We start from the raw sequence: 16,664 nt of genomic DNA, 5'->3' as shown, positions 1-16,664 counted from the left end.
CTACGTTTTAATTGCAATTATGTCTGTTATGTCACACTTTGTAATGTTTAGTTTGTGTTTGTATTTGCAGTCTTACAGTCTATAAAGGGAGGAAAAAGTGTAAAGAAATAAAACTGAGGACAAAAAAGGATCTAAAGAAGGAGCATCAGTCCTCAACCAAACTTCTGGAGCTTCCCTTCCTTCCTGTATGCTGTTATCTATCTGTCTAGCTGCACAGAGCTTAGTACGTGTTGTGAGGGCAGAATAGTAAGAAGACAGTAATACACCAACCTCTACACGAAGCGGTCCAACTCACACCCTGATTACGTCACTGCTTACCCATCAACCTCCAAACGGCAAAGATGGATGAACAACACAATAGAGAAGAAGTGTTGTCACTGGAGACTAGATCCCTAGCCCAATCCTCGAGGATATCGGGATGCACAAGTAGCAGATCATCAACGGCAAGCTCTGCTGCACTCAAAGCTCGAGCCAAAGCCGAAGCTGCCCGCACACAAGCTTCATTTGCTAAGAAGGAAGCGGAGATGATGGTTGAAGAAGCAGCTCTGCAAGCAAGAATGCACATTCTAAGGAAAGAAAAGGAAGCTGCTGCAGCTGCCGCAGAAGAAGCAGTGTTTGTAGCTGCTGTGGAAAACATAGAGATGGACTCTCATCATGGCATTAACTTACCCTTTCCGCCATCCAATGCTGCGCAACGGACGCACGAGTATGTTTTGCAACATAGTTCGGAAGCGACAGAACACATACCTGCGTGTCCAAGTTCACAATCTGCGGTGGAGAAAGTCAAACAAGAAGTGAGTAACCCCAAAATGCTTGAAAATGCTCACACACAAGTAAACTCTAAAGCTGTAAATTCCCGGCCAGCAGTGAATGCCACACAACATAAAACAAGACATTCAGGCTTACATCCAAGCCCAACTTATGAGATCCAGTCTGCACCACGAAGACGGGACCCGGACGAAACCTCAAAGCAAACTGCAACAACATCTGATGTTGCAAAATACATCATGAGAAGAGAAGTTGTCACATCTGGTTTAATGGAGTTTGACGACCATCCTGAGAGTTACTGGGCATGGAAAGCTTCCTTTCGAGGTGTCATAGAGGAACTCGCTTTGAATCCAAGAGAAGAACTAGACCTCTTAGTTAAATGGCTTGGGCCAAATTCCAAAGAGCAAGCCAGAAGAATCAGAGCCATACACAGCCATAACTCAGCAGCAGGGCTAAACATGGTCTGGCAAAGACTAGAGGAGACCTATGGTACTGCAGAGGCAGTTGAACATTCGCTGTTGAAAAGAGTTGAGGAATTCCCTAAGATCTCAAACAGAGACAACATTAAATTAAGAGAGCTGGGAGACCTCTTGTTGGAACTTGAATATGCAAAAGATGGAGGATACCTCCCTGGATTGGCATATCTTGACACTTCACGTGGAGTGAACCCAATATTAGAAAAGCTCCCGTTTAGTCTCCAAGAGAAGTGGATTTCCCAAGGCTCGAAATACAAAGAACTGAACGGTGTCCCATTCCCACCTTTTACATTCTTTGCAAAGTTTGTTCGCTCTGAAGCTAAAACCAGAAATGATCCGAGCTTCATGATATTGCAAGCTAACTACTCAGGCCCCACCAAGACAGACAGGTCTACAAAATATACCAACAAAGTACCAGTGTCAGTGAGGAAAACCGGAGTGTTTTCTCAAGCTACAGCAACTTCAACAAACTCTGCCGAAAAAGAAGTTTTTGATCCCGATCGTCTTTGCCCCCTCCATAACAAGCCTCATGCACTCAGAAAGTGCCGCACCTTCCGCAGTAAGCCATTAGAAGAACGCAAGACCTACCTTAAAGAAAGGAATATTTGCTTCAGGTGCTGTGGTTCAACCAAACATAAAGCAAAATACTGTGACCAAGAACTAGAATGTAGAGAATGTGGCAGCAGAACTCACACATCAGCTCTACACCCGAGTCCAGCACCGTGGATAACAAGAGTACCAGCAGAGCACGGCGAGGAGGAGGAGGCACACGAGACTCATCCGGAAACTCCCCCTGCAGTGACATCAAAATGTACTGAGGTCTGTGGAGAAAACGCTAATGGCAGATCGTGCTGCAAGATATGTCTAGTTAACGTCTACCGTGAAGATCAGCCAGAAAAAGTAATTCAGACATATGCAGTGTTAGATGACCAGAGCAACCGTTCACTTGCACGTCCTGAGTTTTTTGACCACTTTGACCTCCATGAAAAAGCATCTCCCTACACATTAAAGACCTGTTCTGGCATTACCGAAACTACAGGGAGGAGAGCAACAGAATTCGTGGTGGAATCCTATGATGGAAAGATCAAGCTAAAACTCCCAACTCTTATTGAGTGTGAAACAATTCCAGACGACAGAGATGAGATTCCCACGCCTGAAATAGCCCAATACTTTCCCCATCTGAGACCTGTGGTAGACAAAATACCGCCACTCAATGGAGATGCTCAGATCCTCATCCTGTTAGGAAGGGACATTTTGCGAGTGCACAAGGTGAGACAACAGTACAACGGTGAACACAACGACCCTTATGCCCAACGCCTTGATCTCGGGTGGGTCATAGTGGGGAACGTTTGTCTGGACAGAACTCATAAATCCCCCAGTGTTAGCGTGTACAAGACACATACACTCCCTAACGGACGGACCTCCATGTTAAGTCCTTGTCCTAACAATATCCAAGTGAAAGAGACACTTAAAACAAAAAATACTCACCAACCAAGTGTTACCAACTACAGGTTACAAGGCGAGGAGGTTGAAGGACTTGGAGCTACAGTCTTCGACAGAACTCCCGAAGATGAAAAGATAGCTCTGTCAATTAATGATCAAGCCTTCATGGACATCATGGACAGAGAGGTTTACAAAAACGACGCAAACAACTGGGTAGCGCCGCTACCGTTCTGCAAACCCCGTCGCCGCCTCCCTAACAATCGAGAGACAGCTCTTCGACGACTCTTATCCCTCAGACGGACACTAGATAAACGCCCGGACATGAGAGAGCACTTCTTGGAATTTATGAAGAAAGTGTTTGACAACGATCAAGCTGAGCTAGCGCCAGAGCTAGAGGAACATCAAGAAAGGTGGTATTTGCCTCTATTCGGTGTCTATCATCCTCACAAACCAAACCAGATCAGAGTGGTTTTTGATTCGAGTGCCAAACAAGATGGTGTGTCACTGAACGACGTGCTGCTCAGCGGGCCCGATCTAAACAATTCACTGCTAGGGGTCTTGCTGCGCTTCAGGAGGGAACTCATAGCAATCACTGCTGATATTCAGCAGATGTTCTATGCGTTTGTAGTCCGTGAAGATCATCGTGAGTATCTACGGTTCCTTTGGTATAAGGACAACGACTTAAACAATGACATCACAGAATTCAGAATGAAAGTGCACATATTCGGCAACAGTCCATCACCAGCAGTTGCTATCTATGGCATGAGAAGAGCAGCTCAAGAGCATCAGGAAGAATATGGCACAGACAGCAAAGAGTTCGTCACACGGAATTTCTATGTAGACGACGGTCTGATATCGCTGCCAACAGAAGAAGAGGCCATCGATCTTTTAACAAGGACTCAAAGAATGTTGTCAGAATCCAACTTAAAACTCCACAAGATTGCTTCCAATAGCAGCACAGTCATGAGAGCATTTTCCCCGGAGGACCTCGCAAAAGACTTGAAAGACCTTGACCTTGCTGTAGATCCTCTTCCACTCCAACGAAGCCTTGGACTGATATGGAATCTGGAGAGCGACAGTTTCAGCTTTCAAGTATCTCAAGAAGAAAAACCCTTCACAAAAAGAGGCATCCTATCCACCGTTCAGAGCCTCTATGATCCACTGGGCTTTGCTGCTCCCATCACAGTTCAGGGAAAACTTCTGGTCAGAGAGCTGTCGTCCAAAGTGTGCGACTGGGATGATCCGCTCCCATGGGATCAAGCAAGAGCCTGGAAACTGTGGAAAGAGTCTCTCTTGGAATTAGAGAAGCTGCACATAGACAGAAGATATGTGCCCATCTCTCTCACAACATCACAAAGCAGAGAACTCTGCATCTTTTCTGACGCCTCAACACAAGCCATTGCAGCAGTAGCCTACCTGTGTGTCACCGACAACAAGAACCAGCGCTACGTAGGATTTATCATGAGCAAGGCAAAGTTGGCGCCTCTTCCAGCTCATACAGTTCCACGTTTGGAGCTGTGTGCAGCAGTCCTGGCAGCTGAAATGGCAGAGGCAATCCTCAGCGAGATAGACATCGAGGTGCAAGCAGTGAGATTTTTCACCGATAGCAGGATTGTCCTCGGGTACATCCACAACACCTCTCGAAGGTTTCATGTGTATGTGGCCAACCGAGTAAATCGCATTAGGAAATCAAGTCAACCACAACAATGGCAGTATGTGTCCACAGAGCAGAATCCGGCAGACCACGCCACAAGACCTGCGTCTATAGACGTCCTTAGACTCTCTAACTGGTTCACAGGTCCCAGATTCCTGCTACATACTGGTGAACCTCTGCAAGACAACACCTTTGAGCTTGTTAATCCAGAACAAGACGTTGAGGTTCGACCAGAGGTTGCTGTCAACTACCTCAAAGCTTCGGACACAGACAGGCAGTTCAGCTCAGCACGCTTTGAACGTTTTTCGAGCTGGAAGAGACTACTGCGAGCCATCACAAAACTTATTCAAGTGACAAGAATGTTCGCCAAAACTCACAAAGATGATGCGGTTGACGCACGATGGCAAGCAAAGAGAATCATCATTTGTTGTGTTCAGCGAGACTTCTTTGCAGAAGAAATAAACTGTTTGAAAAATGGGATTCAGCTCCCAAAAAACAGCCAGCTGAGAAAGTTAAATCCATTCATTGACGAGGATGGACTCCTTCGAATTGGAGGGCGCCTTATCAATGCTGACTTACCCAGAGACGAGAAACATCCTGTGATACTGTCAAGAACTCATCACATTGCTACCTTAATTGTGAGACATTACCATGAAGAGGTTGCTCATCAAGGCCGTCACTTAACCGAAGGGGCCATTCGGTCAGCAGGAGTGTGGATAGTGGGAGGCAAAAGGTTGGTGTCTAGTGTCCTTCACAACTGTGTGACCTGCAAGAAACTGAGAGGGAGGTTAATGGAACAAAAAATGGCACCACTTCCAACTGACAGACTCGCCTCAGAGCCTCCTTTTACCCATGTCGGATTGGACGTTTTTGGGCCCTGGAACATTGTCACTCGCCGTACTCGAGGAGGAAGTGCCGAAAGCAAGCGATGGGCAGTGCTATTCACTTGTATGAGCACCAGAGCAACACACATCGAAGTTCTGGAATCAATGTCGGCCTCAAGTTTCATAAATGTCTTACGACGTTTTTTTGCAATTCGTGGTCCATCCAAGCAATTGCGATCCGACAGAGGCACAAACTTTATTGGAGCATGTAAGGAATTGAAATTCAACACCGGTGATCCAGAGCTCCTAAGTTACCTCGACAATCAAGGCTGTACATGGACGTTCAATGCTCCCCATTCCTCGCATATGGGAGGCTGTTGGGAAAGACTTATAGGTGTAGCACGCAGGATACTGGATGGAATGTTGCTGCAGTCCGACACCAACCGACTCACACACGAAGTGTTGACAACATTAATGGCAGAAGTCATGGCCATTCTGAATGCTAGGCCGCTGATCCCAGTATCAACTGACCCTGACAACCCAAGTGTACTAACCCCTGCAATGATTCTTACTCAAAAGATGACCCCAGTCACAGCTCCTCCAGGTGACTTTGACAATTTGGAAATTCACAAAAACCAGTGGAAACAAGTGCAGTGCCTGGCAGAGAGATTCTGGAAAAGATGGAGACAGGAGTACCTAGTGACTCTCCAGAAACGTCACAAGTGGAATGGTGACAAGCCAAACCTTCAAGTGGATGACATAGTTCTGCTGAAGGACAGTCAAGCAAAACGGAATGACTGGCCGGTTGGACTTGTGGTGAAGACACTGACGAGCAAGGACGACAAAGTTCGTAAGGTCGAAGTCAGAGTCACGAGACAAGGAACGCCAAAGACCTTCATCAGACCCATCTCGGAGCTTGTTTTTCTGCTGTCGAAGGACTCTTAAGTGAGAGAGACATTTTGATTAAAAATAACTTGTTTATAGTTGTTTCTAGTAATTAGGTTATTTAATATTTGAATATTTAAAATGTTTATGGTGGTATAATTTTATACCAGGCGAGGAGTGTTCCGCCCTGCGTAGTTCAGTCATTGTTTCTGTCGGACCTTTTGGAGTGACGGACGTATCAGACGAACAGTAGTAAGGTAGTCAGTCACACGTGAGAGCTTCGTCACGAAAACGTGGTCAGATCTTTGTCTGTGAGTAAAATATAGTAAGATTGTATATTGTTCTGCATAGTATTTGCATATACAGTGATGTCTTTCATTATTTGTGATCGTGTTCTAATTAGCTTGTTCTCGCGGTGAAATGCGTTGGCAATGTGTCATGTTTAATTCGTCCAGCAGAGGTCGACAGAGCTACGTTTTAATTGCAATTATGTCTGTTATGTCACACTTTGTAATGTTTAGTTTGTGTTTGTATTTGCAGTCTTACAGTCTATAAAGGGAGGAAAAAGTGTAAAGAAATAAAACTGAGGACAAAAAAGGATCTAAAGAAGGAGCATCAGTCCTCAACCAAACTTCTGGAGCTTCCCTTCCTTCCTGTATGCTGTTATCTATCTGTCTAGCTGCACAGAGCTTAGTACGTGTTGTGAGGGCAGAATAACAGTCCTTGAGGATTCTAGGGCTGATGCCGTCCAGTCCCGGGGCCTTCCTTGCCTTGATCTTCTTCAGCTGACTCCTCACCTGATCATCAGTTATGGAGAGGGGGGTAGAGGATGGCTGGGATGGGGATGTGGGGGTGAAGAGTGGTGAGTTGGTCGGGGAGGGAGGAGGGGCAGACTCAAATCTGTTGAAAAACAGATTGAGATCATCTGCCCAGATCTTGTCCCCACTGGCTTGGTCTCTCCCCACTCCTTTACCATGGCCTGTGATGGTCTGCAGGCCTCTCCAGACATCCCTGGCTTCTCCAGTTTCCTCCTGTAGCAGTCCTTCCCCTTCCTGATCTTATGCCGGAGTTCCCTCTGGACTCTGCACAGCTCCTCCTTGTCCCCCGAGTTGAAGACCCTCTTCTTCTTATTCAGCAGGGCCTTAAATCTCAGAGGTCACCCAGGGTTTGTTGTTGGGAAAACACCGCACCAGCTTGGAGGGCACAGTGTTCTCCACACAGAAGTTGATATAGTCTGTGATGCAGTGAGTCATGCTGTCAACGTCACTGCCATGGGGACTACAGAGCGCTTCCCAGTCTGTTGTCTGGAAGCAGTCTCTGAGCTTAGCACTGCTCTCCTCAGACCACTGCTTCACAGGCCTCTTCACAGGGGGTTGTCTATTCACTACTGCAGTGTAGTCTGTGACAAGATGGACGAGGTTGTGATCAGAATGACCCAGCGGGGGGAGGTGGGATGAGGTGTATGCATCCTTGATGCATACATCGTTGATGCATACACCCATGATTGAAGTCACCGGAGATGAGGAGGAGGGATTGGGGGTGCTGGTTCTGAAGTTGAGAGACGATGGTGTGGATCTGCTCTGTAGCTGCAGCAGCGACCGCTGAGGGGGGGATGTACACAGTCATAGCAATAACATGTGAAAACTCCCTCGGGAGGTAGTATGGACGCATGCGAACCGCTAACAGTTCCAAGTCTCTGGTGCACAGTTGCTACTTCACACAGATGTGTCCCGAGTGGCACCATCTATTATTCACAAACACAGCAATTCCCCGTCCATTCTTCTTACCGCTCTCCGTTGCATTCCTGTCCGCTCGTACCAGCTGGAATCCGTCCAGTGTGACGTGTGAATCCGGAGAGAGTTCACTCAGTCTCGTCTCCGTGAAGCACATGAGGCTGCATTCCCGGTACTCCCTCTGCAGTCGGGTCAGTGCCGTTAGCTCTTCCATCTTGTTGGGGAGAGATCTGACGTTCCCCATGATGACTGACGGTAGACATGGCTTGTACCGTCTTTTCCGCTTCTTGCACTTCACTCCCGACCTGCATCCTCTTCTACTCCTCCGCAGCTGCTTGGGGATCTCCGGCCTCTCCGCGCAGGGAGGGGGTGTGTGGCACAGGGCTAACAGCTGATCCTGGGTGTAAACAATGGAGCCTTGGTTGAATGGGGTGCCGTTGCTGAAGAAATTTCCCACAGCCGGACCGAAAAGTTCAAAAAACAGCAAGGCGCAGACTACAAAAGTAACAATATGAACCTCCATAGCTGCACACTCGCAAAAAGTGCCGATGGGACAAAAAGAAAAAGTAAGAAGAAAACTAACATACTATAAAAACACTAAAAGGTGGAAAAAAAGTACAAAGCTGCTGTAACCGGCAGCCACTCACGCGGCGCCATTTTTAATCTAAACGCTAAACGCTCAACTGCTCTGTTTTGCTGCCACCTTATAAATAATAGCTTGCTTGAAGCGATAGGATAGTTTCCTTTCTTCTTGAAGAGCTGTGCTCTATTTTTCCTCTGACACGTATGACACCATCACACCTAATATGACCACTTTATTCTCGGAAATGTACCACTTTTTTCTCATAAATGTGTGCCTTTTTTCTTGTAAATTTACAACTTTATTCTCTAGTTTTTATTCTTTATTCTTTAGTTGTAAATTTACAAAAAAAAAGCAGTAACGTAGGACTTTTTTTTCTTGTAAATGAACATATTACAACATACAGTCAAACCTGTCTTAGCGGCCACCTTTATAGAAGGGCCACCTGCCTATAGCAGCCACTGAAAAATCCCCCCCAGCAAATTTACATGTTATAGACCCTGTGTATAGCAGTCACCTGTCCAACGCAGCCAGCAGCCACCCATTTTGTCTCCCTTGGTCAATATCTGACTGCATATAGCAGCCAAATTACCAACTCAAGTAGAAGCTTCATGCACGAAAAAGTTTTGTTTTTCAATCAATGAAGGCGTGTGTGTAGACTTTAATTACTGAGTCCTAGCTCAGTCACAATCATTCACAAGATCCACACAAACTGTCAGTTGTTCCACATAAAAAAGCCGTCTTCTTTTGAGCTTCCTATTTCCTGGTCAAACATGTAACTTTAAGAGCATTTGCACCAAAATATTACCGCAAAGTAGGCTGGGAACAGGATGTGCTCCCAGCGACGCTACAATAAAAAAAAAAATGCTAGCATGCATGCGGCAGCGGGAGCAAAACTGAGTTCGGTTGTACTTAACTGAAGTATTTTATCAGTTATCCGTTATTATTAAGCCTCTAGCTTCCTTTTAGTAAGTAAAAACATTGGCTATGATTGCACTACATTGTCATGTAGACCTACAAAGTACACTTGGAAGAACAAGAGGTGAATAAATGTATTGCAACTGATGTGAAACTGATGAGGGGTGGGATTAAATAAGCTTTGCTTCTTCCTACTCCTTTTTGGACATGCAAAATTGTGAATTGTACTATGTGATGTGCTACTGTTTGACTCATGCATGTTCAGGATAAAAACCATGAATCATGATAATAACAAGCCTAGTAGTGATGTACAACTTTTATCAGCAGTCCGCAGTGCCATCTACTGGTCAACATTATTATTTTTATTTTTTTCCCTTTTTTTTCTTTTTTTTCCTCTACTGGTCAACATTCAAACTGGACGCAAACCTGTCAATAGAGGCCACCTGTCTATAGCGGCCACTTTTGCAGACTCCCTCTAGTGGCCGCTATAGACAAGTTTGACTGTATCTCATATTACGACTTTTTTTCTCGTAAACGTATGATTTATTGTCGTGAATTTATAACTTTATTCTGAAGATCTCTGATTATATTTTTTTTCTCTGTGGCCTAAAACCTCGTTATATTTTTTTCAAAAAGAGTCCTCTGGACTCCAGAGGGAGCGTCAGCCTTCCAAGCTGCAGTACTGCAGCGGCCGCTAGAGGGAGCTCCAAGGACAGCAGGCATCCTGACCACAAGCCCAAAGGTAAGATTCCCTTCAGCTTTATGTTAGGTGTCGCAGAAGATGAGTGAAATGTAAAAATATGTCATGTATCATTGATATATACTAAGTCCCAAACTTACGAACACCCGACTTGCGAACACTCGTAGGAATGAACACAAGCCGACTGGTCTATTTTTTTATGATTATTTTCGAAAATTGCCATATTTTGTCATTTAAATTTTTTCGAAATACAAAGGCGCCATTTTTGTATTGCGCGTCATTCCGCCGCTACGAATTGTGGGTAGTAGCATACCTCTAGCACGATCTTTCTCAGTTTGTCGCTGCACTTGTCGCTGATAACATCTCGGAGCATGCCGTTTATACCCCATTCGATACTTGTTATCCGTTATCATGGCTGATAAATCGAGTGCAAGTGCTAGTAGTAGTGGCAGGAAACGTCAAGCAATTTCTATGGAAACGAAGGTGGCCATCATCAGAAAGTTGGACGGTGGCGAGAAAATGGCTAATATAGCGTGCTACATTTAAAGGAAGACCATACAAACTTCCATTAAAAGCTTCTTCAAACGGACATCTGCTACTCCTGCACCGTCGTCACCATGTGACTTGCCACCAATGCCTACACCTTTGTCTGCACCTTCGTCGCCAATTCCTTCCACATTTCAGTTAGTAGTTTCAGTTAGTAGTTCAGTAGTTTCCCTTGAACTAGCTCTTTTAGAAAAGTCTACCGACGACGATGATTTGTCCTTTCTTCAATAATTCCTCCTCATCGTCCACCACTACCACCAACGATGTATGCTAGACCACTCCTCTTCAAAGGTAAATAACATTTATCATTACATATTATTATATCATTTTTATAATTGTTTTTTTTTCATTTATTGTCCTCGTTTAATATTACTACTGCATCCAAACTCATATTTACATACATACGCATATACTGTATATGTATACACAAAAATGTAGTACCTATATCATTGGTAATATTAATTTTGTTTCGTTCATAGGTCATATTAATTTTGTTTTGACTTAAGAACGATTCGACTTAAGAACGGTCGTCTGGAACCAGTTGTGTTCGTTAGTTGGGGACTTAGTGTATACTGCAGTAACACTTTATTTCTGATGTGTGTGTGTGTGTGTGTGTGTGTGTGTGTGTGCATGCGCGTGCGTAGAAATGGACAACAGTCTAAGAAAGCCTGGAGAGTCATCGTCATCATCACACAGGTCTGCCAAAAAGAACGTGTCCAGGGGGTTTACAACCTCGATGTTGGATCAGGACATCCTAGGAACGCAGCCGCTATTAAGGGTTCGTTTGTTCAACGATTAAAGTCCTACGTCATCTGAGTTCAGACCCGAGTAATCCAGGTCAGTTTCTATCTGTGAAGCAACCTTCTCCAGTACGACAGGACCGAGAAGGAAAGGCCCATTTGTCTTATCTGTTGAAAACCTATAAAACAGTCAAAAGAGTGCCCACCCGGTGCCAAAGATCAAGGCATGTTGAGGTGGCAGATCCCGGCTAATGCAAAAGACCTAAGCCCTTTTCAAAGAAGTTCAAATCTTCTCCTTAACTATGATCGCCGTTTTATTAACCCATATTATTAACACACTAACCTACATCATCCCGGTACTATTAGCCGTCACATTTTTAACCCTAATTGAACGAAAAGTACCAGGGTATATACAGCACAGCAAAGGACCCAACATTGTAGGACCTTACGGCCTACTTCAACCAATTGCTGACGGGGTGAAATTGTTCATCAAAGAACCAGTACAGCCATCTACCTCACCCCCCCCTGTTTTTCATCCAAGCCCCCATTTTTAGCCCTGACATTGGCACTAACTATGTGAGCCCCCCTACCAATACCTTACCCCATTATAGACATTAACCTAGGCATTTTATTCATTTCAGCTATCTCTAACCTAACTCTGTACTCAATCTTAGGCTCCGGATGAGCATCCAACTCAAAATATGCCCTAATTGGTGCATTGCGAGCTGTTGCCCAAACAATCTCTTACGAAGTAAGTCTAGGACTAATTCTCCTTACCACGATTATCTTCAGCGGAGGATTCACTTTACAAACCTTTAGCACCACCCATGAAACTATCGGACTAATAATCCCAGTCTCACCCCTAGCAATATGGTATATCTCAACCTCGGCAGAAACAAACCGAGCCCCTTTCGACCTGACAGAAGGAGAATCACAACTAGTCTCAGGATTTAATGTACAATATGCAGGAGCACCATTTGCATTATTTTTTCTAGCAGAGTACGCAAATATTCTAGCAATGAATACCCTTTCCGCAATCTTATTTCTAGGAGCTAGCCACCTCCCAAACATACCCGAACTCACCGCCACAAACCTTATAATTAAAGCAGCCCTTCTATCCTTAGTATTCCTGTGCGTACGAGCCTCATACCCTTGCTTTGGGTAGGACTAACTTATACACCTTATCTGAAAAAACTTCCTCCCCATCACTCTGGCACTAGTAATTTGACATCTATCATTACCAATTGCCTTTATAGGACTAGCCCCACAATTTTAGAAGGAGTTGTGCCTGAATATTAAGGACCACTTTGATAGAGTGTAGCATGGAGGTTAAAGTCCTCCCAACTCCTTCGAAAAGGGGATTTGAACCCCACTGAAGAGATCAAAACTCTTAGTGCTTCCTTTACACCACTTCCTACTAAGTAAAGTAAGCTAATATAAGCTTTTGGGCCCATAACCCAAAAATGCGGGTTGAAATCCCCCCTTTGCTGATGAACCCAATCCTCCCCTTTATTTTTTTATCATCAATTTCTTTAGGGACAACACTTACACTGATAAGCTCACACTGAATGCTTGCCTGATTTGGACTAGAAATTAACACCATAGCAATTATCCCCCAATAGCTTACAATCACCACCCCCAACCAATTGATGCCACCACTAATACTTCATAGCCCAAGCCACAGCTGCAGCTCTGATCTTATTCGCTAGTATACTTAACGCCTGAATAACGGGACAATGATCTATTGACCAAATAACACACCCCACTGCCGTAGGGCTTGCCTCCCTTGGCCTAGCAATAAAAATCGGAATTGCCCCCTTCAAATTTGATTACCCGAAGTCCTCCAAGGATTAGATCTGACCACAGGACTAATTCTGTCCACTTGACAAAAATTAGCCCCCTTTGCCCTACTTACCCAACTCCCACCGCTTAACCAAGAACTATTTATTGCAATAGCCCTCATATCAACAGTAATTGGGGGATGAGGGGGATTAAATCAAACCCAATTACGGAAAATTTTAGCCTATTCCTCCATCGCCCACTTCGGATGAGTATTCCTAATCTTACAATTTTCAACCTCTTTAGCTTTAATCATGCTTTTAACCTACTTCTTCATAACTTTTTCCGTTTTCACCATATTTAAAATTAATAAATCAATTAACATCAACTCACTATCTATATAATGAACAAAAGCCCCAGCACTTACTGCCCTGACCCCACTTATTATTCTCTCATTAGGAGGACTGGACCAAAATGGATAATCCTTACCACACTCACATCACTAGACCTAAACATGGCAGCCACATTAACAGCCCTTTCCACCCTCTTAAGCCTATACTTCTACCTACGACTAACTTATGCTATATCTATTACCATACCCCCCGACAACACCTCCGGCACCCTACCCTGATGTTTACACAACCTAAACCTGACCATACCACTAGCCTCCGCTTCAACACTCACAATTATACTTCTACCAATTCCACCCACAATACTGTCAACACTAAGCTAGAGGTTTAGGATAACATCAAAACCAAGGGCCTTCAAAGCTCTAAATAGGAGTGAAAATCTCTTAACCCCTGATAAGACTTGTGGAATACTACTCCACATCTACTGCATGCAAAACAGACACTGTAATTAAGCTAAAGCCTTTCTACATGAGCAGGCCTCGATCCTACAAACTCCTAGTTAACAGCTAGGCGCCCAAACCAGAGAGCATGCCTTTCAGAGCGGGAAGGCGGGGGAAAGCCCCGGCAGATGTTAATCTACTTCTTTGGATTTGCAATCCAACATGTGATACACCTCAGGATTTGGCAAGAAGGGGGTTCAAACCCCTGTATATGGGGCTACAATCCACCGCGATGCTCAGCCATCCTACCTGTGATAATCTCACGCTGATTATTCTCAACCAACCACAAAGATATCGCACCCTTTATTTAGTATTTGGGGCTTAAGCCGCAATAGTGGGTCCTGCTCTTAGCCTATTAATTTGCACAGAATTAAGACAGCTGGGCGCTCGACTAGGCGGCGACCAAATTTACAATGTAACTGTAACAGCTCATGCTTTTGTAAAAATCTTTTTGATGATAATACCCATCATAATTGGAGGCTTTGGAAACTGACTAGTCCCCCTCATGATTGGCGCCACAGATATAGCATTCCCGTGTATAAACAACATAAGCTTTTGACTCTTACCCCCATCCTTTCTTCTCCTGTTAGCATCTGCAGCAGTAGAAGCGGGGGCAGGCACAGGATGAACTGTATACCCCCCTTGGCTGGTAACCTTGCCCACGCAGGAGCCTCAGTCGATTTAACGATTTTCTCCCTACAGCTATTAGGGTTCTATTAAATGGGAAGCCCCACTTTTTTGGTCCCTCGGGTTTATTTTCCTATTTACTGTTGGAGGACTAACGGGCATTATTTTATCCAATTCTTCTTCAGGCATTGTTCTACACGACACATGCTATGTGGTGGCTCACTTCCATTACGTGTTATCCATAGGAGCTGTGTTTGCTATTATAGGGGGATTTGTACATTGATTCCCACTGTTCACAGGATACACACTGCACGACAGCTGAACAAAGGTTCACTTTGCAGTAATATATGCAGGTGTAAACCTAACCTTTTTCCCCCAACATTTCCTAGGTTCAGCAGGTATACCTCAACAGTATTCAGACTACCCTGATGCATACACCTTGTGAAATACCGTATCATCAATTGGCTCACTAATTTCCCTAGTCGCGGTAATCATATTCCTATTTATTATTTGAGAAGCATTTGCCACCAAACCTGTAGTTCTATTTTTAGCACTAGCCTCTACTTACGTAGAGTGACTCCACGGCTGCCCTCCTCCTTATCACATGTTTGAAGAGCCTGCGTTTGTTCAAGTGCAGTCAAACTAACGAGAAAGGAAGGAATTGAACCTACGTAAGATGGTTTCAAACCAAAACATGACCACTCTGTCACGTTCGTAATAAGATGTTAGTAAAACCATTATACTGCCTTGTCAAGGCAGAGTTGCAAGTTAAACCCCTGCACATCTTAAGTATGGCTCACCCCTCTCAGCTAGGCTTTCAAGACGCAGCATCCCCTGTCATAGAAGAAATGTTATACTTCCACGATCACGTATTAATGGTTGTTTTTTTTAATCAGCACGATTGTTCTTTATATTATTGTTTTAACAGTTTCAATCAAATTAACCAACAAACTCCTACCTGACTCACAAGAGATTGAAACTATTTGAACCGTACTGCCAGCTATCATCCTGCTTCTCATTGCACTCCCCTCACTACGAAATTGTTGCATTTTCAACATCCAGCCAACTAGGATGTATAATAGTAACTATTGGACTTAATCAACCACAACTTGCTTTCCTTCATATTTGCACACACATTCTTAAAGCCATACTATTTTTATGCTCAGGCTTCATCATCCACAGCCTAAACGATGAACAAGACATCCGGAAAATAGGAGGCATACACCACCTTGCCCCATTCACCTCTTCCTCCCTAACCCTAGGAAGTCTGGCTTTAACCGGCACCCCATTTTTAGCCGGCTTTTTTTCTAATGATGCCATCATTGAGGCCTTAAACAACTCCAACCTAAACGCCTGAGCCCTAGCCCTAACACTACTAGCCACCTCACTAACAGCAGCATATCGCCTTCGTATCGTATTCTTCGTAACCATGGGACACCCTCGATTCTCCCCACGACCTCCCATTAACGAAAACAATCCATCGGTTATCAATCCTATTAAGCGCTTAGCATAAGGAAGTATTATTGCCGGACCCTTAATTACATCTAATATATCACTACTAAAAACCCTCGTAATAACCTTGCCTACCTTATTAAAAATGGCAGCCCTGGCATAGCATAACACATAGCATAACCCAGCGCAATCAAAACCTATTTAATCTCTCTTCTATTGTCATTAGCCCTAATTACTATTACACCCTAAATATTTTAAACAGCACGCAACGCACCACTATCTAAGTCCCGAGTCAACTCCAACACCACAAACAACGTAAGCAACAACGCTCACGCACTAACTACTAGCCAAAGCTGCTGATTAAGCAAACACTACTAATATACCCCCCAAATAAATCAGAAAAAGGACTAAAGACAAAAATGATCCACCAAAACAAGCTACCACCCCGCACCCAACACCCGCCACAAACACTAAACCCAAAGGAGCAAAATGAGGAGAAGGGTTGGAAGCTACAGCAATGAATCCTAAAACTAAACCTACTAATAATACAGACATCATATATGACATAGTTCTTACCCAGGCTTTAACTGGGACCAATGACTTGAAAAACCACCGTTTTATGCAACTACAAAAACCCCTAATGGCCAACTTACGGAAAACCCACCCGCTACTAAAAATCGCTAATGACG

General features: G+C 44.3%; 3 protein-coding genes across 3 annotated transcripts; all 3 read left to right on the top strand.

Moving 5' to 3' along the window:
* Positions 1-6,268: 6,268 nt before the first annotated feature.
* LOC129188239 (NADH-ubiquinone oxidoreductase chain 1-like) lies at positions 6,269-12,543 on the top strand. Its single transcript, XM_054788482.1, is given in 4 exon segments — positions 6,269-6,361; positions 9,918-10,023; positions 11,172-11,800; positions 11,803-12,543. Coding segments are annotated over 2 exon segments (972 nt in total). The 5' UTR covers positions 6,269-6,361; positions 9,918-10,023; positions 11,172-11,569.
* Positions 12,389-14,329, top strand: LOC129188234 (NADH-ubiquinone oxidoreductase chain 2-like). The gene is given in 5 exon segments (XM_054788468.1): positions 12,389-12,881; positions 12,884-12,925; positions 12,928-13,092; positions 13,095-13,511; positions 13,514-14,329. Coding segments are annotated over 5 exon segments (1,041 nt in total). The 5' UTR covers positions 12,389-12,730; the 3' UTR covers positions 13,780-14,329.
* On the top strand, positions 13,985-15,265 carry LOC129187280 (cytochrome c oxidase subunit 1-like). Its single transcript, XM_054786320.1, is given in 2 exon segments — positions 13,985-14,026; positions 14,606-15,265. Coding segments are annotated over 2 exon segments (606 nt in total). The 3' UTR covers positions 15,170-15,265.
* The last annotated feature ends 1,399 nt before the right edge of the window (positions 15,266-16,664 follow it).

Source organism: Dunckerocampus dactyliophorus, chromosome 9 (assembly GCF_027744805.1).
Source record: "Dunckerocampus dactyliophorus isolate RoL2022-P2 chromosome 9, RoL_Ddac_1.1, whole genome shotgun sequence".
Lineage (NCBI taxonomy): Eukaryota > Metazoa > Chordata > Actinopteri > Syngnathiformes > Syngnathidae > Dunckerocampus > Dunckerocampus dactyliophorus.
Note: the sequence above shows the minus strand (reverse complement) of the source record. Positions and strands in the feature narration are given on the sequence as shown.